Consider the following 24,501-nt stretch of genomic DNA (forward strand, 5'->3'; position numbering starts at 1 on the left):
GTTGTTGTTGTTGTTCTTGTTGTTTTTGTTGTTGTTATTAGTAGTAGTAGTATTATAGTAGTATTAGCTCGTTTCGAACATGCGTAAACAGTATTAATTTGAGAAATTATGGACTTTACAACCGTGTTATAAATAACTTTTTTAATTTCCCAACGTTTTGATCTTCATATTAAGATCATCATCTGGAGCATATACAAATATACAGGACAAGCTGAGTTACATTACATACAGTGAGCCAGAGAAACAATTATTTGGTCACAGGTTATTCTACTGGCATGACCTCTAGTGAAAAAAAAATACAAATTAATTAATTATTTAGAAACTACATCATGCTAAATTCTATTTACGATAACATGAGCAAACCTTCTTTCTTACGGATAATTTTTTTCAGTAACAATTTTTAGCATTACAATTGTTATATTTGATTTAGGATCTGGATTATCTAGTTCTGTTTATAGTTAATCTTAGAGAGGTGGGTTCCGTGGTTCGAATATGTGCCTTCCATATGTTTGGGATTTTTGGACTGGAAGGAATGCAATTAATATACTGTCGATTAGCTATCTTAATTAATAATAAAATAATTAAAGTAATAAACTCGTTAAAACCATTTCAGAGAACGGACTAAATATGCTGCACTTCTGTGCTGAATTTTGAAAACGAATACCTTGGAATGTTAGTCAAGATCGCTGCTTTACATATATACTAGTATATATTTCTGAAATCACTCAAATTATTCCTATTATTGCGAGAGGATTTTACAAATATTACAAGGAATCTTCACAATCAACATTCTGACGAAATTATTTGGTCACAGGTATTTAATATTTTAGAATTCTGGAATTCTAAGCAGAAGGCTTTCAAATAGTGAGCAATGTTTGCAGTGCTTAAAGGACGAAATGTGCTTTTTATATTTTTTCAAGTAAGATATAGTTTGACAAAATAAGTCGCAATGAATTTATAAACGGATTTTAAATTTCTGATCAAAATTCAATGTCACAACTAATTATTACCACATCGCTTTTTCTAGTGAAAATGCCTGCTAAAAGTGCTTTTGCAGCGAGAATGCGTGCACCTTAAAATGTCCTTTCCTTACCTGGATATTTTACTCCGACCAAAGAATTATTTGCCTTTTAACCAACTAATTAGTGGGAAAATGTCGTCATGTATTTACCAGTTCAAACAATTGAGTCCATGGGAGACAAATCCCACAATTCCAAATTCAGATGTGAAATCAATTGTGCTCCGACCCACTTGTGAAACTGTAATATTGGGTAAAAGAGTAAGAATAACTCAATTAATGGTGAAAGCCACACGCGTATCGAAATAGTGCTATCTGCTATTCAGAATAACGAACTGTTTTAACAAAATATAGAATACTAGAAAACAAAATACGTTTTCATCATTTTGGCAGAGGGATACACGTCATGAGGTGCACACCGACAGTTAATACTATGTTGGAAGAGGCCTCAGAAATGACATCAGCTGACATAACACACGTGTTTAAACTGTTTTTTATAAACACTTGCATATTGTGCTAGAAAAAGGAAGAGTGCTATTCTGGTTCAGGTGGATTTTTGTAATTCATGATAAACAATCCTTACAGTATGCATTTCATTTACGAGTAGCAAAATAATGATACTGCGACAAGGTATTTCTTACGTCTTCCTAAGAAAAGAGTTAAACCAGGAATGGAGAATCTGCAGCCTTTTGACGTATTTGGTGTGGTCTTTTTGCATATTTGTATCAATTTATATATCTTCACTGTTTGCAAATATTTTGAAAATCGTTGTTTTCAAGTAAAACGTTAAGAAATGAATCGCTATTATCAATCTATTCATTGTTCGATAGTTCAATGACGCACCAACATATTACATATTAGATATCGTCGTTTATTTGTTTTCACTAGAGTCCACTATGAGAGGTTGGAGCAACGTCAATTAGTTTGATAGTGTAATTCAAAAAAACAAACAAACACGTTTTAGATTTGCGCAACTGTTGCGATATTGCTTGAAGTCGTATGTATTTTCGTTTTAACAAGCTGAGTGAGTCGAGGATTTTTAATTCGTTTATCAAGTATTAAATAATATATAATATTATTTTGTGGATATATATATATATATATATATATATATATCCACAAAATAATATTATTTGCATTATTATTTGCAAATTGTATTATCTACATCAGAGATGATCTCTAGAGATCAGTAAATTCACTAAATGAAATTTCATAACAGGTTAATATCGGAATATCAAAAAAAGACAAAAATAATGGCTTTTAAATGATAACACCCAAGATAAAGTAAAATAGTAATATATAATAAAATATTACAGGAAGTAAATACTGTGAAATGCATAAGAAATGACTTATCCTATGAAGTTGACAAATATATAGACAATAAATTATCTAATTGTTTTAAAGTAAACAGCATAATAAATAATTTATTTTAAGGCCATTCCTAGTATAGTCAGACTACAGAAGCGAGATCTCTCGTTGGTAGACTGCCAAGAAGAGTCAATTCATGTTGAAAGGGAGAAAGAAATAAGACGGTGTACGGATTAGTCACCAACACGCGAAATCACGTGCTTTTTACGTATAGTTACCACTTTAAAAACTTACAATGATCATAAAAGAGAAGTTAATTTTCCGACGTGTAATAATAAACAACTCATCCCACAATACGGATTGATTACTCTATTATCGGAATGGATTCTCCTTCTTTTGACATGCGCAGAAGTGTCGAAGGGTCTCGTATCACTGGGCGTACTATACAAAAACGCGCCAGAATCAGATTATATACCTTCCTATCTTAACCAGCGTTATTATATGGAAGTGAAATGGATCATTAAAAAAAAAGATGAAAAATGGATTTAAATTGCAAAGGTGAAATTCTCAGGGGAAAAAAATAAAATAAACGTCAGAATATTATAAAAAACTATAAACTTTTAGGGACAGTACAAAAGAAATTATGATTTTTTTTATTATTATTTTGGATGGGAGAGGATTTGTTGTTGTCCATTTGATTGAAAGCAAGTACGTTAATACTGTTCAGGATAACAACGGCTTTCATTTAGAAACAGACTTGAATATTTATATGCAAGTGAAACTGCCATTTTTGTTAACAGTTTGTTCTGATAAATATTTCTCGTTCTTCGGAAATCTTCTAAAACATGTTATTTACTACTTTCTTTCTTTTTTTTTTAATTAATGTAGCCAAGAAGCTTCAGTAATTATATTTTAATTTAACAATAACACGGAAAGCATTTATTAACTACAAGACTAGCCGTTCCCATCAAAGCACGAAGAACTCCTTCAAGTTATTATTATATTCTTCTTATTCCTATTATTATTACAGTGATACCCCCACCTACTTCGTTTCACTTTATGACGATCCCCTATACCTCGTTTTTCAATTAAGACCATTGTCCATTTATACGACACTGCATTCGCTCCCACGAACGTTTTAGCAACAAGAAGTTCACGTGAATCAACTCGATTCGCAGTTTTCTTGACTGTTGACGATTTTGGCTGCTCGCTAAATCTGTTTGTGTTTTGGTGTTTCGCTGTGAATTATAAACTGTTTATAATTATTGTTTTATGTTGTTGTTGCTAATAATGGCAGATTGAATTCAAAGTAAGGGTACTGTTACTTCCAGAGAAAAGAAAACAATTGTTATAAACAATTTGTATCAGCCTGTTTGGCCGAGTGCGGATTACTGTATCCGGTCTCCGACCAAACGTCTACGGGTTCGAATCCACCTAGGCATGGATATTTGTGATTGTCTTCCACCTTCATTCATCCAAGTGTGGACACACTCTTCCAATATGAACTGGGTCATCATGGGAGTGGTAGATCCAAACCTCTCTTAAGGAGTGAGGCCTTCACCCTGTGGTGGGTAGAAAACAGGATGATCATTATCATCAACGGCTGTATATTCCTCACACTATTGTATATATTATTATATAATATTATTTTTGCTATGACTTTTTTTAACTTTTTTTAACTTTTTTTTTAATTTCTATCGAATGCCCATTTAAAATTATTTTCAATTGATGAACCTACTCATTAGCAGTAATGGAGTATTTTTAGCTTCCGAATGCTAATAGAAATTACATAAGATTAATTTTTTTTTCTTAAATGATGCTATAAATAAATCCGGTGTCCCCTGACGATCGTATTCTTCTTCAGGCATCTCTCACAAGTAATATTACTTTATTTTTTTTTTATTTTATTGCATTCTGACAGAGTGATTAATGTCTCTACTGCATTATCAAAAATCGTAGATCCAATTCTAATTTTGAGTGATAGATGATTTGGTATAATAATTCCAATGATCACTTTAATTATTGGGGAACTAAAATGACATGAAAAATCCTAGGTTGGACGTCCTTTAAATAAATGGGGGGGGGGGAATTTTCTGCTTTATGCACATAAATAAGCAGCCTCGTTGAATACACATATACTCACTGGTGTACGGTATAAATACGTCAGCAATATGAAGTAAATACGTGAATTTATTTAACTATGTTTCGAATTTCCTTATAATTCTGAATATCCAGTGTAAAATAAAAAATAAAAATAAAATCTAAGAAAAATGAAATAATTTAAATAATCTTTTACATGTAGCGGTAAAGTTCTACAAAAACTCTTGATGATGAAAACAGAAAATATTAACATCTGATTCAACAATGCAGGAAATTCTGCTATACAAGTGTAACTGCACCTGCATATCGGAAGCGTAATCAGTTCGCGAGAGGAAAGCAAAATCACAGATACGAACTGATATGCCTTTTATTTTTCAGGAACAGTAAGGTAACTTGGTTAAATTGTAATAAATTAATAAAATTTCTAGGTTTGAATCTCAAACATATTTTTTGATGTCATTAATTTGCTTTGTTTTTATGTAATGTCGATCATTTTCATTATCATATTATTTTACTATAAATATTATTTCCATTTTCAAGGCGCATATGTAATGGCAGACCCGGAAATGCAGACTGAATCACAAATATCGGTATTGTTTCGAAAACGTTGTGCAATGCGAAGTGATGTATATGCTGGTATTGGCCACTGTGAATAATTGCAGAATGTGTCCGAAGAGTCAACTGTCTCTCGATATTAATCTTGATAAAGGGATAAATACTTGGGGGAGGGTATTTTCGGTCAATCTAGTTTCTTCGATAATCATTATTAGAGCAGACCGTTGAAATGCAAGAATGTATCTCGTGCAACGTAACCAATTAAAATAAATAAATACTCTAATGCTTTAATAGTACCGAATAATAATTATTAATTCCTTATATCACATTCCTTATTTCAAATTTGCCGTGAATCGGAGAATCATGATAGACAGCAATCAGATGAAATCATATGAACATGCTAGGGTCCAGCGGTCGACAACCTTTTTGGAGTGAAGAACCATTTGTTAAATTACATCTGTTAAAAAAAATTTAGGGAGCCGCACGCAGTGATGAGCACCAAATGGTTCGCGGGCTGCATGCGACCCTCTCAGCTCTTTTGTGCGGTCCACGGTGTTCGTTTTGTACGGCAGAATTAGTATATTTTAATTAAAAATCTATTTTATGAATGCTGATTTTTATATATGGATTTATTTGTGCAGGTTAAAAAATTAAAATATACCTTAATAATGGAAAATAAATTAATACTTTCTTATCAACGAAAAAGAAAATATTCTTTATGAGAATCGAGTCGAGTATTTGATTAGCTATAATTTTGGATAAGCCTGTTTCGACACTGGCTACTCATCTCCTGAAGTGATGATGTATTATTCGCATCCGGATGGAGTCCAGTAGCTGACAGGCATAGAGTAAGTGATCGACAGTCTATTGGAGGTTTTAGAAAATTGAAGCAAAATGGTGATTCCAGAATATCGAATCCATTTAGATAATATCTTAAACCTGGAGAGATAACGTCTATTTTCAATCGGAGTCTGCTTCTGATACTTCGCGCGAATTATTTTGTTGTTGATCCCTTTTTAGATGTGTTCCATTCTTCCCAGAAGCTTAGTCTTGTTTTTTCTGCCAGTGTTTTTAAAGCTGATGTTGATGACTTATTTCTAACTGTTCCTTTATAGGCGTTTCTTTACCGAGCAGATTAGCTTTCTAGTTCACTGTTATCCCAGTATGCGCTCTCACCCCACAGAACTTTATCTCCCACCCCTCTAGAGTGTGATTCCTAACCAGATTTCGTACCCTTTCTATTAACGTTGGATAGTTGTTCTGGTTTTTATGCCTCCAATAGTGCTTCTACTATCACTACAAACTGTTGCAATCATCTGATCAGAGGTGTTGAGTTCTAATTACTAGAGATATGTGAGAGAATAAACTATAGAAAGTAGTTCTGCTTGGTTGTTTAAACAGAGGGGGTGCAGTGTAAAACAGCACTCTTGTACAATGGACTGTCTGTAATATCCTGTGAGGGAACAACCGACGTTTCCTTCTGTTTCACTCCCGTCAAGTGTATATGTGGCTTTCCTTCTCTTAATATGTTTTTGTTCTTTGCTGGTTGCGGCCATTTACTGTAGTAAAGTGTTAGTTCGTTCAATGTCTGAATTGGTTTGGATCAAAGTTAGTATTTCCTCATCTCTGAATCATTATCATCACATAATCGGTAAAGGTTACGATTCTTGTTTCAGATGTGAAAGAAAGTCGTAATAACGAGTCGTACTGGATATTCCAGAAACCTGGTCCACAGCAAGAATTTTGCAGGCGGTCTTGTTTGAATTCTTTAATTACAGTTGTAGTTTCCAATGTCAATGATTGCTGTTCTGTCAGCGAAATAATTTTCTGCATGGTGGAATAGTTTTATGGATATTTGAAATCTCTTAATTGAGTAATTACGGCTGCTCACAATGCAGCATCCAAGCTACCTTGCGCATCGGGCGAGATCAATAGTATACGTCATGTTTTGCTGTAGTATCTCTTTTGTGAACTTTTTAACTTTCATAAGGGCATCTATGTTTATTGAAGTTTAAATGCGTACTGAATGCTGCTTAATTGGTCTCTTGAATAGACAACGTCGATTCGGTTTATTAGAAGTTTTTTCTAGTTCCTTACCATCACGCTTTATGAAACTGATTGGACTGTATTTACTAATTTCGACGATTGCTTCTATTTATAGTTTCATTATCGGCATAATTTTAGAGCGTTTCCATAATAAGGGAAGTCGTCCTTTCTTGACGCATTCGTTGTAAATTATAAATTTTAGGAATTTCCTAAACGTACTGAGAAGTATGTCCTATTTATCCCTTCCTCTCCATGGGTTTCTCTTCGATCCCTTGATCTTAATATTGATTGGAATTAAGTACACGTAAAGAAATCGTCATTAGCAGAGAGAGAGAGAATGTAGTTGATATGAAAATAAAATATGGATAGGGGTATGTCGGGTAGTAGTAGACTGTGTAGATATTTTCCATTAAATTTCCTGACTAGAGGATACTTCACTGCTACAGAAAATCAGTTACATTTCATAGAGGAATAGATGCAAATCATTTTGTCGATTTCAACGGTCATTATAAAATTAACGAGAGACATCTGAAACTCCTCAAAACAGTCCAGCAGGCTACATAAGTTTGTGATGCACTGAGGTAACCAAGAAATATTTGTACCATATATATATATATATATAGAACAGGCTTTTTTACCAATGCATAAGTTTCTTTGATTTAGAGAATGTGCGTTGTTTTTATGAACTATATCCACATTTCTGTTGTGATAATTGGTTTAGATGCTTTGAGTTCATTAGATATCATTATAGCTTTAAACTTCGTGACCGTAAAGTTTGACATAATGGCATTGTACAAGCAAAGGATACCTGTAGATCTTATTAAACAAAACTCAGTTTGTTAAGACATTTATTACATATATACATATCAGCATACAAAAGAGGGATTATTGACTGATTTCCACTTGTTTCTCATATCTGATGCGCTGTGATTATGACTGCTCAGCATTCTTTTATAAACGCATGGATGGAAATATTGATTTGAATTCCACATTCCTATTTGAGCTATTCTACTGACTCCAGCTTTTTCAGCGACAATTCCTGTTATGTACACATCTTCGAGATATAAATAAGGCGTATCTAAAGAAACATTAAAAAGGAATCCAACAGAATCTGCTGTAAAGATATAGCTTGGTCCTGCTACAAAATCTGGAAACAACTTTTTATTATATTCCTCATAACTTAGAAACCATTTACTTTGTGGGTTTCTATGCGGAGCCCAGTTGACCGCTAGCGTACCCATTATCGTCCTAGACACATTACTCTTTTTCAAAGTATCCATTAAAAGTTTCACGTTAATAAACATATCGTCATCTGCCTTAAGGACAAATTTGACTTTCGGACAAAACTCTTTCACCCACTTCAGCATTGATATGCTTTTAAGGGTTAGATTTTTGTAAGAGTCGATGAAAGAAGACTGTACAATATCGTGAAACTTATTGTTTTCCTCAACGATTCCTTGTTGTAGGGATGTATTAGAATTTTTTCCCAGTAAGAATATCATTTTGGCACCTCTGGTTCGGGCATAACCACCCCAAGTCTCGCGGATCGCATTCCTTTCGTCGAAGTGTAATGTAGCTGTGATAACTACGATAAGCAAGTCAACTTTTTCTCCTTTATTATCATCACACAAATTAGGATGATTGAGCTTGAATCTGTAAGGATGTGGATTAACGTGTGTGACATGTTCTGCGTGTTTACTTGATTCAGTATCTATAAGTTTAATGTCATTTAAATGCCAAAGTTGATGTTGAGAATCATTTTTGGATTCGCTTTTAATAGGAACAGCATAAAAATGAGTGAAATTAAAAGATGGTTCGTCCATAACTGGGAGAATAGCTACCTCATCTATCTTGTTGCGGTCATATCTCCTATTGGATTGAATATCAGCGTCCAATTCTTGAGGAACTGAAATTTCATTTGATCTTTGCATTTGTTTCTGTAATAAATGAAAGCTGTGGTAAATGATCGTCTGTTGATATCTGAAAATTTTTGAATAATGCTGAATTACGATGATTGAAACAAAGCTAATGGAAACAAGGAATATAAGAGCACGTGGATGCAATGCGTATTTACACATTCCTTTAGGTTAACCATCAGAACACACCTGAAAAATAAAGAAAGAAATATTTAATTGTTACATTTTATTTTTTGATTGCAATTAGTTAAATAATTTCTGATTTTCAAATGGAATTAACGAATGATAATAATTACAATAATTAATCCATGAATATATATATATATATATATATATATATATATTTATTTATTTATTTATTTATATCGAGTGATCCGAAAGTGACAGAAAAAGTAAAAATTCAATAAATTGGAAATTATAGAGTAGAACAATGCGGCTTTCAGAGAAATGTACAGAAAGAAATGGGATTTTTTAATAACGGAACATTTTATTGCAAGAATAGTTACATATGCCGCCGACAGGTGGTGCTTCAGTTGTGTCAGTAGTTTGTGCAGTGGCGCAACACAGTTCGCAAAGCAGCTATGTTTACAAATGTTCAATGTGACGGTCGTCATTCATTAGAATGGACGTCAGACGTGGCACGAACCCCTGCACAGCATCGAACAGGGTTTCAGCTGTAATTCCTATCACATAATGGCGAATAGCTTCATTCAACATGGCCAATGACGTCGGCTTATCTCTGTACACTTCAAGTAGCCCCATAACCAAAATTCACAAGGTGTAAGGTCTGGTGACCTTGGTGGACATTCGTGCCCGAATGAGCGACTGAGGACACGGTAATCGCCAAATGTCGATCGAAGCAGGTGCTGGACAGAATCTGTGATGTCCGGAGGTGCTCCATCCTGCATGAATGTTACTCTATGGAGCGCTTGCCTCTCTTGCAACGAAGGAATGATGTCTCACGTAGAACTTCTACATGTGGAAGTTACCTGTATTGATAAGCTTTCAAATAATCATCCATACAGATTTCCAGTTGCCTTGTGGGTTACATGTTTGCATCACAGATTAAGTGAAATTATTGCTATCCATTATGGTTTGGTACAACTTCCTTATATCATGGATAATTATGATATTATAATTAGAAGAGTATTATATATATATTAGGTGGGTGGAGAGTTCTGATAAACAACTAAATCAGGTGCGGGAAACTTCTGACTCGCGAGCGGTATTAGGCCAGCGAATCATTTGGCCTACCTCTGCCAAGGAAACCACAGGCGGGAATCGAAATTCAATAAATCTAGGAGCTTTTTTTCATAGCAACATAAATTTATATCAAATCAATCATAATAATGACGTAATCTTTTGAGAGACAAAACACGAAACGTCCATTACGGGACAGACAGGATACATACGAGTACATGACGGGACAAACCTCGAGAGTCGATGATACGAACGTTCGATATGCTCGAAATTTCTTCGTAGACGAGACAACGGACATAAGATAACGGCAGAGTTTGACACGCGAGAGGAACTGCTATCATTGGAAGTCAGGCATGACACTACAAGAGGTGAGGACTTGTTTGAGAGGCTTGTTTTATCAATGAAAAAACATGAGCTAACATTTTAAAAGTTAACTGGCCTTACTACAGATGGAGTTCCAGCTATGGTTGGCTCAAAGAAAGGATTAATTGCATTTGCAAGAAATAACTGAATCGTCTCAAGCTTGATTCTTTCATCATATGCCACTGTGTCATATACCAAGAAATTCTGTCTCGGTGCACAGTCGTTGCGACATCAACAATGTGATGTCAACGGTAGTTTCATGCTTAAAATAAATTTTGTCGAAAGCAGAGGGTTTAACAGCCGCCAGTTTAAGGAGTTACTGAATGATCTTAAGTCTGAGTACGGTGATCTTGTTTATCACTGTTAAGTGCGATGGCTGAGTCGCGGGAACATGCTCGTGAGGTTTTACGAACTGCGGGATGAAGTCAGGCACTTCATGGAGATGAAGGAAAACCTGTCAGGGAATTCAATTATAGCAAGTGGCTGTGTGATCTAGCGTTTATGGTGGATATTAACAAGTATCTCTCAGAGCTGAAGGTCAAGCTGCAGGTTCCCAACCAGCTTCTCAGCTCCCTGCTTTCAAACGAGAAATAATTTGAAGCTAGAATTAATGCTGTGGAAAGTGCACCTCGAAAGGAATAACACGGTGTATTTCCCCACTCTGGAAGGACAAACGCCTTTTACGAGACTTGAATATGCTGGGAAATGTGCGAATCTAACTGAGGCATTTAATGAAAGATTCAAGGACGTGAAAAGTAAACAAATGGAGTTCAACATCTTTGCTACAGCGTTCAATGTGGAACCAACTGATGTGCCTAATAACCTACAACACGAAATCATTCAGCTGCAAAGCGATGATGAGCTGAAAGTTAGGTACAGCAACCTCCCACTGCTTGTGTTCTATAAACGAGATATATGCAATGATGATTTTACCACTTTGAGGAGACATGCATTGATATATGCATCTGTGTTCGGAACAACTTACTGCTGCGAGCAGTTCTTTTCAAAACTTACCATTACAAAGTGTCGACTGCGCTCCAGACTGACCAACACAAACCTGAAAAAGCAGTTGCGAGTAGCCAAATTATCAACACCAGCTATCATCACATGCCTCACCAAAGAGAAGCAGTTCCAGCAATCACACTAGAGATGGGTTAATTAAATGTTTGACCGAATATAGCAGGCTAATTTTTAAGTTGATAATTTTGTATGGCCAGCGAGTGGTGTTATAAATATCCAAATGGCCTTTGACAAAAAAAGGTTCCCCACACCCTGACCTAGATAAACAGCTTCTCTTCTAAGTAAAATTTCGCGAAGGATTTCAGACGTAGATTGGAAATGTAAGGTCATCAGAAGAACGACCACTATAAGTTCCACTTTATCATTGAGTAGAAGAACTTTTTCTTATCCTTTCTTCCATTAGTTCCTTCCCAGGTTTGATGGTTATAGTCACTACAAGTACAGTTTCCCCCTCGTAGAACTGATACTAATTCCCAAAGTAGTATACAGTACTATACTGGTGTTAGGATCTATGAAATAGCTACCGTTGTTTCCTGCATTCTCCTCTCAGCTACCAATTAAAATCATTGATAGCATTGGGATCAGCTATCTGTCTTTGATTCGGGCTGCCCACTAGTCGGGCTAAAGATCCTCGCCTTTTTCCTTTGGAATATAAAAAGCAGATTCATATCATCTATCTCAAACCAGATGAAATGTAAACCAAATGAAGTGTTTGACCTCTCCTTAAATTAAAATATACGATTATTATTTTGATTAAACCTCTGATCTTTCCTTTCGTATTAGACCAATAGGCCTATCACACCAAATAAGACATTGTACTTTCCAACCGTAAGAAAACAGGACTTTTATTCTCAAGACATCAAATCAGTACAAGAAGACTCCAGAAATCGATGACCTCAAACCCAAAAGAAATAAAACAGTAAGCAACTAGTCTAAGTCAGATCACAATAAAATTAATAAATAATATTTTTGAAATTGGACATATACCCAACCCTTCAAAGAACAAACTAATCACACCGATATACGAACAAAGGAAAAGAAATTGGATCAGTAACTAGAAAGAGTGAGAAATTGGATCAGACAGATTACGGAGTGGATCTTTCTTAACAAGTTGGCTAGATATACAGAAAAGATTCATGTCATTCGAAAAATACAAGAATTCCAGAAGTGTAAGGAAACAACATGTCTATTGCAGGATTTTACAGATCTGATCACCACTGCCTTATATAAAAACAAAATTGTCAAGGAGCTCTTTATTTAAGTATCTAAAGCGCTCAAAAATGAAAACCACAAGAAATACTGGAATAGATGAGCATCTGTAAACGTGGTTTAGGAATTACCTCCAAAACAGAAACAAATAACCTGAATGAGATCGTCCTGCAGTAATCCCATTCCACTAACCTGCGCAGTGCCACATGGAGCAATTGTCTCCCCTTTTCTCTTCAACATCTATATTGTGTCACAACGTTAATCAACTACATGTCTATCCCTACTGACGTATATACTTCCCTTTCAATCCTGCAATATGTGATAAATCTGTTCACCAAATGGATCACCATTAACTCCACCTAAACTACGTTACATTCTGAAATACATTGAATTGGCAATGTATAGGTGGGTGAGTGTCTCCGCCCCATGCTGATGCCGTGGTAGACATTTGAACTATTGCCAACAGGGCATCAGTAGACGATGCATTACAAAATCAATGTCATTCATAGATATGTTTAACTGAAGCTTCACTAATTATTGCGCTTATATTATAATTTCTCCACAACCTCTATTGAGAAAACGAAAAAAGAAACCACTTATTTAAATACTGCATTCTAAATGTGTATGTGAAATGTCAAATACAGCGTTATTATTATTATTAGTAGTAGTAGTATAATTACCCCCCAAAACATAAAACAAATAACCTGCAAGGGATCATTTTGCAGTAAAGCCATGCCACAGGGAGCAATTCTCTCCCTTTTCTTTTTAATATATATATATAGACAAAATTAATCAATTTTCGACCTGTTTAATTTATTTATCTTAATTAATTCTAAATTAATTATGATAATTAATTTATGTGGTATCGACGACATAAATATACGGGTCCCTCGAAACAGCTATAAAGCAGCCGTCATAACGTGTAAACTGGCAGACCATTATGTCACTGAACTACAGCTCAATACTGAACCAGAAGCCCTAAAACTCATTGAGATTATAAAAGAGTATAACAGCATCATAAATGAAACTATGATAAATGAAGAAATCAGAAAAATAGACTGGATGCAGACAGCATCTTCAGACTCTCTTGCTCTGTATACTAACCTTAAACTTGCATTGTATTTAATAAAATATATAACGAAGCATTAAAAATAAAAATCCTCGTGCTTGTAGTAGGACTACAATCCTACTGACTGATGAATGTGTTCAACTTAATCCACGTTTTGTTCATTTCCACGGTCGGAAGAAATATGACTTCTGGGAACAACACCAGTCTCACGCAGTTTATTGTACGCACTAGTAAAGATTCTTGAATCCCGTACTCTGCGGTTAGGAAACCGCCGATTGTATTCTTTACGAGCAGAAGCAACAGCACTTCCATTACAAAGTAAACGAACATCATATCAGCATCTTTAATAATAACCCTTCTAACACGGAATTGCGTCAGGTTATAACTGCGTCGTGATCACCTCTAATCTAGATCATCCAGAGAGAGATGCGAAATGTAGAAGCGAGTCGACGCGTCAGTAGACAAGCACTGCATGTGGGCGCTGTAACCCGCTTGAAGCGGGGGGGGGGGGGAGTGGGCATGTTTATGTTCTTGTATTCGTGTTTGAAGTAAGAATTTATGGTTTTCTTCCTTCTTCTTTTCTTTTTTTTTTCTTTTGAGGAATATTTCCCTCTAAATTTCCGTCTTCATGTAATTTATGTACAGCGCCTTTTTCTATTCTTTGAAGGTGCATTTGGTTGCTTGCAGTTGATTATTATTACTTATATGTTGTGTAGTTTGTTGACTGTGGTCTTGTTATCTTGTTCTAGTTATTCTGTAGACTGAACAGAAGTGTGTTTTAGAATGACTGTTCGGTGGTATAAATATTTTACTTGGAATTTTCCGTTCTCTCATTGCAGTCGGTATGAGCGAGGGATCTTCTCGTTCTTTCCAGAATGTCAGTTTTTCCATTTTCTTTTGCAAGAATGGTAATCTGTTAAGTTTTAGTCTGCGCAGAATGCGCATGATATAATTGAATATCTTAAAACATTTTCACATAAGGTCTTATAAATTAGTACTTTTATATATTCTGTTTAGGAAGAACTCAAAGTACACCTCCATGGGCAAGGGGATAGTACCGTGTAACGAATCGCGTATTTGTAGCCGGTATAAATTGGAGGAATATGATGCTGACTTACGTTGAAAGAAGAATTGTGATAGCATACTATCTTGTAGGCCTGTCTGTTTGACAAATTTTCAAAAAATTGGGCCATCCCAGGTAAAAATCAGCGATGCTAGGACTGCAAGTGCTACCCGCAGTATAGAATCCACCACATTTACGAACATGACTTTAAGGAGGTAAGAAGGATAATATTTAACATACAAAGTGCAAACTAAGGCAACTCTGATGCCAATGACTCTATTGTCGCAAGCTCTCTTGTCATTTTTACGAAACCTTCAGAGTTTCTATACCATTCCGCTTTGAAGTTATATTGGATCTAATATCTACTTTGCCTATGTACTTCAGAATCCAGGCTTAGAACATGGTCGGACCGCAATATGCAAGCCCCTCATTAACCGAATCGAATTAATATATATATTTTCTTTTTTGAGTTGAGTTATAACACTGCAGCTAATGTGTTTAAAGTGTGTTTTTCTATCATTAATAGAAAAATTCACCTTAAAAATAAATTGTAAGGAATCTATAAATTTATTTTAAATTCTGATCAAATCCACCACCAAAAATGATTTTACGTCGTCATCTTTGTTTAGGAATATGCCCGCTTTCGCAATTGAATGCTGTGCAGCTTAAATCAAAATTACTTACCAGGATGGTATTTCTTACAGAGGAACCCTTTGGCCTTTAAACCAGCTAACTACTAAGAATGTGGAGTATTGTATTTACTGATTCGAACAATTGACTTCGTCAAAGGGAAATCCCATAATTCCAACTTCAGAAGTGAAATGAACTGTGCTCTAAAGCAGTTGCAAAACTGGGATATTCTTTCGAATAGAGGAAGTGACACAATGAATGATGAGCGTCCGCAAGCATGACAAAACAGTTCCTCCTGCAATTCAGCACAGTAGAATTATTTCCATTTTAGTACACTAAATGGGGCATTTTACATATATTCAAATACTATAATGCCACTCTCTCTCTCTCTCTCTCTGTCTCTCTCTTTCCCTTTCTCTCTCTCTCTCTCTCTCTCTCTCTCTCTCTCTCTCTCTCTCTCTCTCTCTCTCTCTCTCTCTCTCTCTCTCTCTCTCTCTCCTCTCTAAAACAAAGATTTCGTCATATTTTCTGAACAAATATATACATTAGGAAGTGAACACGTACAGGTAACAATATGTTAGCAAGGGTCTCAAAAATGGCATTAGCTGACACAGTATACAGTTGTGTACAAAGTTCTTTAATAGTTCAAACGGCTCGGGGAGGGGAATCAGAAAGGGTCTGAATTTTGTGATGTGATGTGAGAGTGCAACATGCAAATGATTTTTTTTCTTAGTCATTATCGTATAACCAAGCACAGATGATGAATCTTGGTGGGTGATGAATGAATATGTGTCTTTTGGTTAGAAGAAACTAAGAATGCAATTCAAATTCAGAGGAACGTTCATAATTCATATGAGAAATGATCCTCACAGTACGCAGTCCATTCTAGCGGCAGAAGGAGGTTATCGCGACAGGGAATATTTTACGACTTGCCAAGAGGAACCTGCGGCATCTTGAAGTGTTTGATGCAGCCTTCTCACATATTTTATTACTTATATATCTCCATTGTCAAACGAGGTGTATTTTAATTAATTACGTTTTAAAATTTATTTTTAAAGTACAAAATCTGCCACCATTGTCAATTCATTTGTCATTGTTCAGTGCACAAGCACGTCATATAATTTTTTTCATTAGATGCCGGCTGCGAACGCTTGAAGCAACATCAGCTTTATTCAAAAAAAGATTTGCACGTCTGTTTCTATATTTGGATTATGTCATATGGATTGTCCTTTTATAACACGCTGATGGAGTACAAGTTTTGCTTAATTCGTTTAGTAATTTATTAAATTGTATTTTGACATCCCGAATATGCCTAATACGAAGAAAAGGTTATTAAGGAAGCGAAGAGAGCATTTAATGAAGAATGCGAGCTGCGGTACTAAATGCCTGAATTCAAATATAAAATGGTGTGTTTATTTTGTGATATTGTGATTTTAACAATGAAAAGATACAACGCTGTCAACATTGAAGTAAACATAAGAACCACAAATATGATAAACTGGTAGGAGTACTAAGATAATTCTCTACTTATAAATATCAAGTTTCATTAAACCCACCAACGACAATTCTTTCAAGTGATGAACGGATTAAGTAACGAAATTACGAAAGTAACCCAAAAGCAAAAAAGTACGGAAGATTTAACACAAGTCATAACAAAGAAAATGTATTTTCAAAAAGAAAAATAGAATAAAAGGTAAAATTTTGAAATGGCTTTTCATTTTCTAACAACCAATTTCGGAGATGAGAGATTTTTTCTGCTGCTGAATTAATTTGTACAAAAATTAAGTGAAATTTAGAGAACCAAGTTTCGATAAGTTGTTTTCTATGCGCTCATTTTAATAAAAGAGGAGAAAAAAAATAGCGTGAGGTACATCGTTGCTGGCATTATTTAATTAAATATAATTATTTATTTATGATTATATGAATAATGTATTTTTATTAGTATAAAAAGTTTTAGGTTCTGATTTTTTAGTTCTTGTTTTTTGTTTTTGATGAATTTTTTTGTTTTTGTTTGAATGAAAATTGGATTTTTTAATATTTATTTGACTTTAAATATAGCTTTTTTGAGACGGTGAGACATAGCAGATGAATCACCTGTAAATTAGACTTTTTTAATCGATTTTCTGTAATTGAGTATATTACGTGTTCAAATATTATCAGACAAAAAACAGTTCATTTAAGTAATTTATTGAATTATACAATAAACCTAAAAAAAATCACAAATAACTGGTTTTGAATCAGTTAAACTGTAGATGTGTTATGAGCAAGCCATTTTATAGATATTCCTCTCATTAACACTTAAAAAAGGATTATTCACTAATTCCCACGTATTTCTAATATCTGATGGACTGTGCTTATGACTGCTGATCATTCGTTTAGAAAATCAGGTCTGGAAATCTTTCTTTGTATTATACATTCCTATTTGTACAACACTACTGACTCCAGCTTTCTCAGCGACTATTCCCGTTATGCAGACATCTTCAAGATATAAATAAAGTTTATTGAGTGAAGTCTCGAAAAGCGGTTTAACAGCATCTGCAGTAAGGATGTAGTTTAGTCCTGCAACAAAATCAGGAAAAACGCTTTTATTGTATTCCTCATTAATAAACATATCGTCATCTACCTGAAAGACAATTTTCACTTTCGGACAAAACTCGTTCACCCACTTGGGCATTGATACGCTTTTAAGGGTTAGGTTTCTGTAAGAGTTGATGAAAGAAGACCGCACAATATCTTAGAACTCATTGTTTTCCTCAACGATTCTTTGGTGTGTAGAGGTACATCGGAGGAATGTGCTCCAAGTAAGAGCATCATTTTGGCTCCTCTGGTTCTAGCATAACCACCCTACATCTCGCGGATCGCATTCCTTTCGTTGAAATGTAATGCAGCTATGATAACTAAGATAAACAAGTCAAATTTTTCTCCTTTCGTTTCACACAAATTAGAATGATTGAAAGTGAAATTATATGGATGTGGATTAGCGTGTTCTGAAAGAGTATTTGAAGTATCTATGCGCTTAGTTTCTTTTAAACGCCGATGAGGTTGCTTATATAAACATTTCTTGATTCACTTTTTGAGGTAACAGTATGCAATATTTAATACGGAAATGTTTCAGCTGATTCTTATACCTCTTCCTAGATGGAAGCACTAAGTAATATATCTTTAATATGCTTATTTTTAAACTTTAATGCATTACAAAAATAATATAAACTCCTATCCGCTAAAACAAACAATAATAATAATAAATATTGTATATACTTGGTTCACGGATAATTCAACTCGGGAAAAATTCATCGCGGGGAAAATTCATCGTGAGGAAAAATCATACCAGAAAAATTCATCGAGCGAACTATTGATCGCGAAAAAAATTCGCTGAAAATGTTATTCGCTAAAAAATTGAAAATATATTGTATTGATACCATACATGAAAATTAAATGCAGTGCAAGGTAAATTTCACAAAATATAGTTTTTATGTATTTATGTAATATTTATTCAGATTTTAATTAAATTTGCATAGTATTTTTATTCTTATACAGCGAAAGGATTATTTTATTGATTGTTGAATTTCCTAATTTCTGTTTCATCTTAAAATTTTTAAACGTTATTTCTTCTTTCGATAACTACAGGTTCAGCTGAGGGAATATTAATATTTATAAAACTTCATATATATATATATATATATATATATATGCACATTTTATGAGAACTAATTCAGAAGAGGAGTTGTTTCAGTTACTGAATACACGTGTATTTTCAAAATGACCCCACTTTATTTCTACATTGCAAAGATATGTTGTGCGCTGTTATCATTTTCAGAGGTAGACTAAGATCATAGGTGCACTTTTGAGTAATTATATTATAAAGAATATTATAACAAAATTAGTACATACTATCATAATGTTGTACATCACCAATAGCTAAATTGCCGTCTGTAATCTAGTCTTTACCTTTTTCTAAAGGTAAAGACTAGCTGCAATACTAGTCTTTACCTTTCCTGCGATGCTAGTATTTGTAGATAGACTCTCACCTAATAACAATTACAAACATCCATGCCTATTGCGAGTTTTGAATCCCCAGCTCATTGATGGGAGAGCGAACGCTATGTAGTCGGCTGTTCATCATGATGGTTTATTTACAATTTACAATTCGTAAATAGGGAAACGAACTAAATAAATAGGAATAAGAAAAAGTTAATTATTATATGTAGCTTTCCAGGCATCTCCGTTTTGAGCCAATTAAGTTATTTCTTGGGGGGGAGAGGAGTGGGAATAAGAGTATTGTTTAGACTGAAACCAACTAAACAGAATTGTTTAGTTGGTTTCAGTGATGGAGTTTGCTTTGCCTCTTCCAAAATACTGGAAATACGAATATGATCCTTCCAAGAGTAACTGAGTAACAGTCTTAAGTAGGTTGTATTAAAGCTATTCATGATTTTTATTGCTTTGTGGGTGGAAACGTTCAACCCAAAAAGCAATAAAAACATATAAGAAGATAGCCTGAGAAGTCACTTTGTAAAGCTTAATTTTTGTTTCCAATGAGGAACGATTTCGATATATTTCTTAGATTCCTGTTTTGATTGAGAGCTTTATATTTTGTTAATATTATATCATTGACAGTATTATTTATATTTGAGCAGAAGTATTGGACGTCTTCTACTTTTTCTAAAGGTTAGTTTTGTTCTGTAAGTATTGAACCTTGTGCTATATTTGTATGAATTATATATTTTTATATAGAACCTTGTACTATATAAAAAATGAATATATAAATAATTAATTATAAATATTATTCGGATATATTTATTATTATCCCTCGCATGATGCTCTTTCTCCCTAACCATCCTATCCCAGTTTTGTAACAATTAATATTCCATGTACAGAGCCTGTAATGCGAAGACTATTAATAACTTTATACGAATAAAAAATTTCACAACGCTAAATATAATCGAAATAATAAATAATACATAAACCGGCACCTGTGCGCCACTCGTTTTAAAAACCTATCGTGATCATTTGAGTTTTTGAGTTTTTTCCAAGATTTTGATGGATTGTGTCCAAGGTGAGAATGGTTGTAGAGTGGAATTGTGATAAAGAGAGTGATGGAATCCATATTGGTGGCTTCCAATTAATTAGTAGAGCTCGTGATATTAAGAAATTTCTGTTTTAATTACTTTGTGAGTTTAATATTTGAGGTGAGGGCAATAGAATGATAGAATACTGCACAATTTTAAGAATAAAAGCCAAACGGCTATTTTTTCTGGCGAAGTTAATAAATTAAGGGAAGATGAAAATTTTTCAACCCCCCCCCCTTAACTGCGCAATTTTATCTCATATGTTGTCGTTTTCATGTTGACAAATCCAACATGAAAACGACAGTTTATATGGGCGATACAAGATTAGTTGTTGATTCTGGAATGATGTTTTAGCACCAATAGAGGGAAATATCTGGATATAATATGGATCGTACTCAAATATCTGGAACTGGTCTGATCGTAATCAAATATCTGGATCGTAATCAAAACAGAGTTTAAACTTATCAACCATAAGAAAGCCGAACTGTTATCCCCCAGTTCTTCAAATCAGTACAAGAAGGGTCCAGAAAACGATGACATCAAAGCCAAAATAAATTAAACAATAAGCAACTAGCCTACATCTGATCACAATAAAATTAATAAACAATATTTTTGATATTGGACATATACCCACTTCAAAGACCACACTAATCACACTTATGTATTAATAAGAGGAAAGAAATTTGATCAGGAACGACCCCATAGATTCAGTGGTATTTATCAATGAAATTATGCAGCGACCCTTGCTTAACAAACTGGCTACAAGAATTCCAGAAGAGTAACGAAACAACATACCAATTACAGGATTTTACATAACTGATCAATACTGCCTTATATAAAAACAAAATTATCATGAAAGTCTTTATTGAACTGTCTAAAGTGCTCAAATATGAAAACCCCAAGAAATGTGGGAGAGGTGGGCCTCTGTAAATGTGGTTTAGGAATCACCTTCAAAACAGGAAACAAATTACAGGCATGGGATTCATCCAGCAGAGAACCCATGCCACAGGGAGAAGTTCTGCCTTCGACATCAATAATGACAACATTAATCAGCCACATGTCCATACTGATCAACATACAATTCCCTTGCAAACATGCAATACGACATAAATCTGGTCACTAAATGGCTCACCATTAAGGCTATTCACCTAAACTGGATGACATCGTGAAACCCACTGAGCCAGCCATGTCTGGGTGGGTGGGTGAATAAATGTTTCCTTCCGTGCTGATAAAATGGTGGACTTGAACTATTGACAGTACATCAACAAACGAATATTCAATACAAGATCAACGTCGCTTACAGATAATTTTAACACAAGCTTCAGGGATGAACGTACTTGCATTATTACTTCTCCAGAACCATTATTAAGAAAATGAAAAAGATCTCACTTATTTATAGATAGCATTCTAAATGTGTATGTGAAATGTCAAATTTCATATACTAGTTGTATGTTATGTGTATTACATACTAGTTGTTGTTGTTGTTTTTGTTGTTTTTTTTTTTTGTTATTAGTAGTAGTATTATAGTAGTATTAGATCGTTTCGAACATGCGAATTTCGAATATTCGTATTCATTTTAGAAATTATGGACTTTACAACCGTGTTATAAATAACTTTTTTAATTTCCCATCTTCGATCTTCATATTAAGATCATCATCTGGAGCATATACAAATATACAGGACAAGCTGAGTTACATTACATACAGCAAGCCAGAGAAACAATGATTTGGTCACAGGTTATTCTACTGGCATGACCTTTAGTGAAAAAAAAAATACAAATTAATTAATAATTATAAACTACATCACGCTAAATTCTATTTATGATAACATGAGCAAACCTTCTTTCTTACGGATAGTTTTTTCAGTAACAATTTTTAGCATTACAATTGTTATTTTTGATCATTTGACATTATTTTTGACATTTGAATTTTGAAAACCAATACCTTGGAATTAGTGAAGATGGCTGCTTTACATATATACAAGTAAATATTTCTGAAATCACTCAAATCATTCCTATTATTGCGATAGGATTTTAAAAATATCACAGCCAATCTTCACAATCAACATTCTGACAAAATTCTGTATTTAATATTTTAGAATTCTGGAATTCTAAGCAGAAGGCTTTCAAATAGTAAGCGATCTTTGCAGCGCTCAAAGGGCGAAATGTGCTTTTTGTATTTTTTTCAAGTAAGATATAGTTTGACAAAATAAGTCGCAATGAATTTATAAACGGATTTTAAATTCCTGATCAAAATTCAATATCACAATTAATTATTACCACATCACTTTTTCTAGTGAACATGCCTGCTAAAAGTGCTTTTTCAACGAGAATGCGTGCAGCGTAAAATGCCTTTACTTACCTGGCTATTTTACTCCGACCCAAGAATAATTTGCCTTTTAACCGACTAATTAGTGGGAAAATGTCATGTATTTACCAGTTCAAACAATTGAGTCCATGGGAGACAAATCCCACAATTCTAAATTCAGATGTGAATTCAATTGTGCTCCGATTCAGTTGTGAAACTCTAATATTGGGTAAAAGAGTAAGAAAAACTCAATCAATGGTGAAAGCCACACGCATATCGAAATAGTGCTATCTGCTATTCAGAATAACGAACTGTTTTAACAAAATACTAGAAAACAAAATACGTTTTCATCATTTAGGCAGAGAAATACACGTCCTAAAGTGCACACGTACAGTTAATACTATGTAGGAAGAGGCCTCAGAAATGACATCAGCTGACATAGCATACAGGTGTTTAAACTGTTTTTTATAAACACCTGTACAATCCTTATAGTATGCATTTCATTTACGAGTAGCAAAATGATGATATTGCGACAGGGTATTTCTTACGTCTTCCTAAGAAAAGAGTAAAACCAGGAATGGATAATCTGCAGCCTTTTGACGTATTCGGCGTCGTCTATTTGCATATTTGTATCAATTTATATATCTTCACTGTTTGCAGATATTTTGAAAATCGTTGTTTTCAAGTAAAATGTTAAGAAATGAACCGCTATTATCGATCTGTTCATTGTTCGATGGTTCAATGGCGCACCAACATATTACATATTAGATATCGTAGTTTATTTGTTTTCACTAGAGTCCCACTATGAGAGGTTGGAGCAACGTCAATTAGTTTGATAGTTTGATTCAAAAAAAAAAAATGGTTTAGATTTCCGCATCTGTTGCGATATTGTTGTGAAATCGTATGTATTTTTGTTTTAACAAGCTGAGTGAGTCGAGGATTTTTAATTCGTTTATCAAGTAATTGAGTTGTATTTCTCAACTTGTATATGCCAAATACGAAGAAAATAATGAAGAATCAGAGCTGTAATTCTAAATACTGGAAGTCAGAGATAAAACAATGTTTCGTGTAGAGGAGTACATGACTGTTATATATATTTAGAGCATCATCCATTTGGTATACTAATAAATCCACAAAATAATATTATTTGCATTATTATTTGCAAATTGTATTATCTACATCAGAAGATGATATGTAGAGATCAGTAAATTCACTAAATGAAATTTCATAACAGGTTAATATCGGAATATCAAAAAAGACAAAAATAATGGCTTTTAAATGATAACACCCAAGATAAAGTAAAATAGTAATATATAATAAAATATTACAGGAAGTAAATACTGTGAAATGCATAAGATGTGACTTATCCTATGAAGATGAAAAATATATTGACATTAAAATATCAAATTGTTTTAAAGTAAACGGCATAATAAATAATTTATTTTAAGGCCATTCCTAGTATAGTCCGACACATGAGCGAGAGCTCTCTTGGCAGACTACCAAGAAGAGTCAATTCATGTTGAAGGGGTGAAAGAAATAAGACGGTGTACGGATTAGTCACCAACACGCGAAATCATGCTTTTTACGTATAGTTACCACTTTAAAAACTTACAATGATCATTAAAAAGA

The 24,501-nt window shown here is 34.1% G+C and overlaps 1 protein-coding gene across 1 annotated transcript; it reads right to left on the reverse strand.

Moving 5' to 3' along the window:
• Window positions 1-7,893: 7,893 nt before the first annotated feature.
• On the reverse strand, window positions 7,894-8,958 carry LOC150095472 (beta-1,3-galactosyltransferase 1-like). The gene has a single exon (XM_090410686.1). The coding sequence runs from the start codon at window positions 8,956-8,958 to the stop codon at window positions 7,894-7,896; it is 1,065 nt and encodes a 354-aa protein (XP_090266812.1).
• Between the last annotated feature and the right edge of the window lie 15,543 nt (window positions 8,959-24,501).

This window comes from Typopeltis vanoorti, chromosome 20, assembly GCF_054136105.1.
Source record: "Typopeltis vanoorti isolate ZY-2024b chromosome 20, IOZ_Tvanoo_1.0, whole genome shotgun sequence".
Taxonomy (NCBI): Eukaryota; Metazoa; Arthropoda; class Arachnida; order Uropygi; family Thelyphonidae; genus Typopeltis; species Typopeltis vanoorti.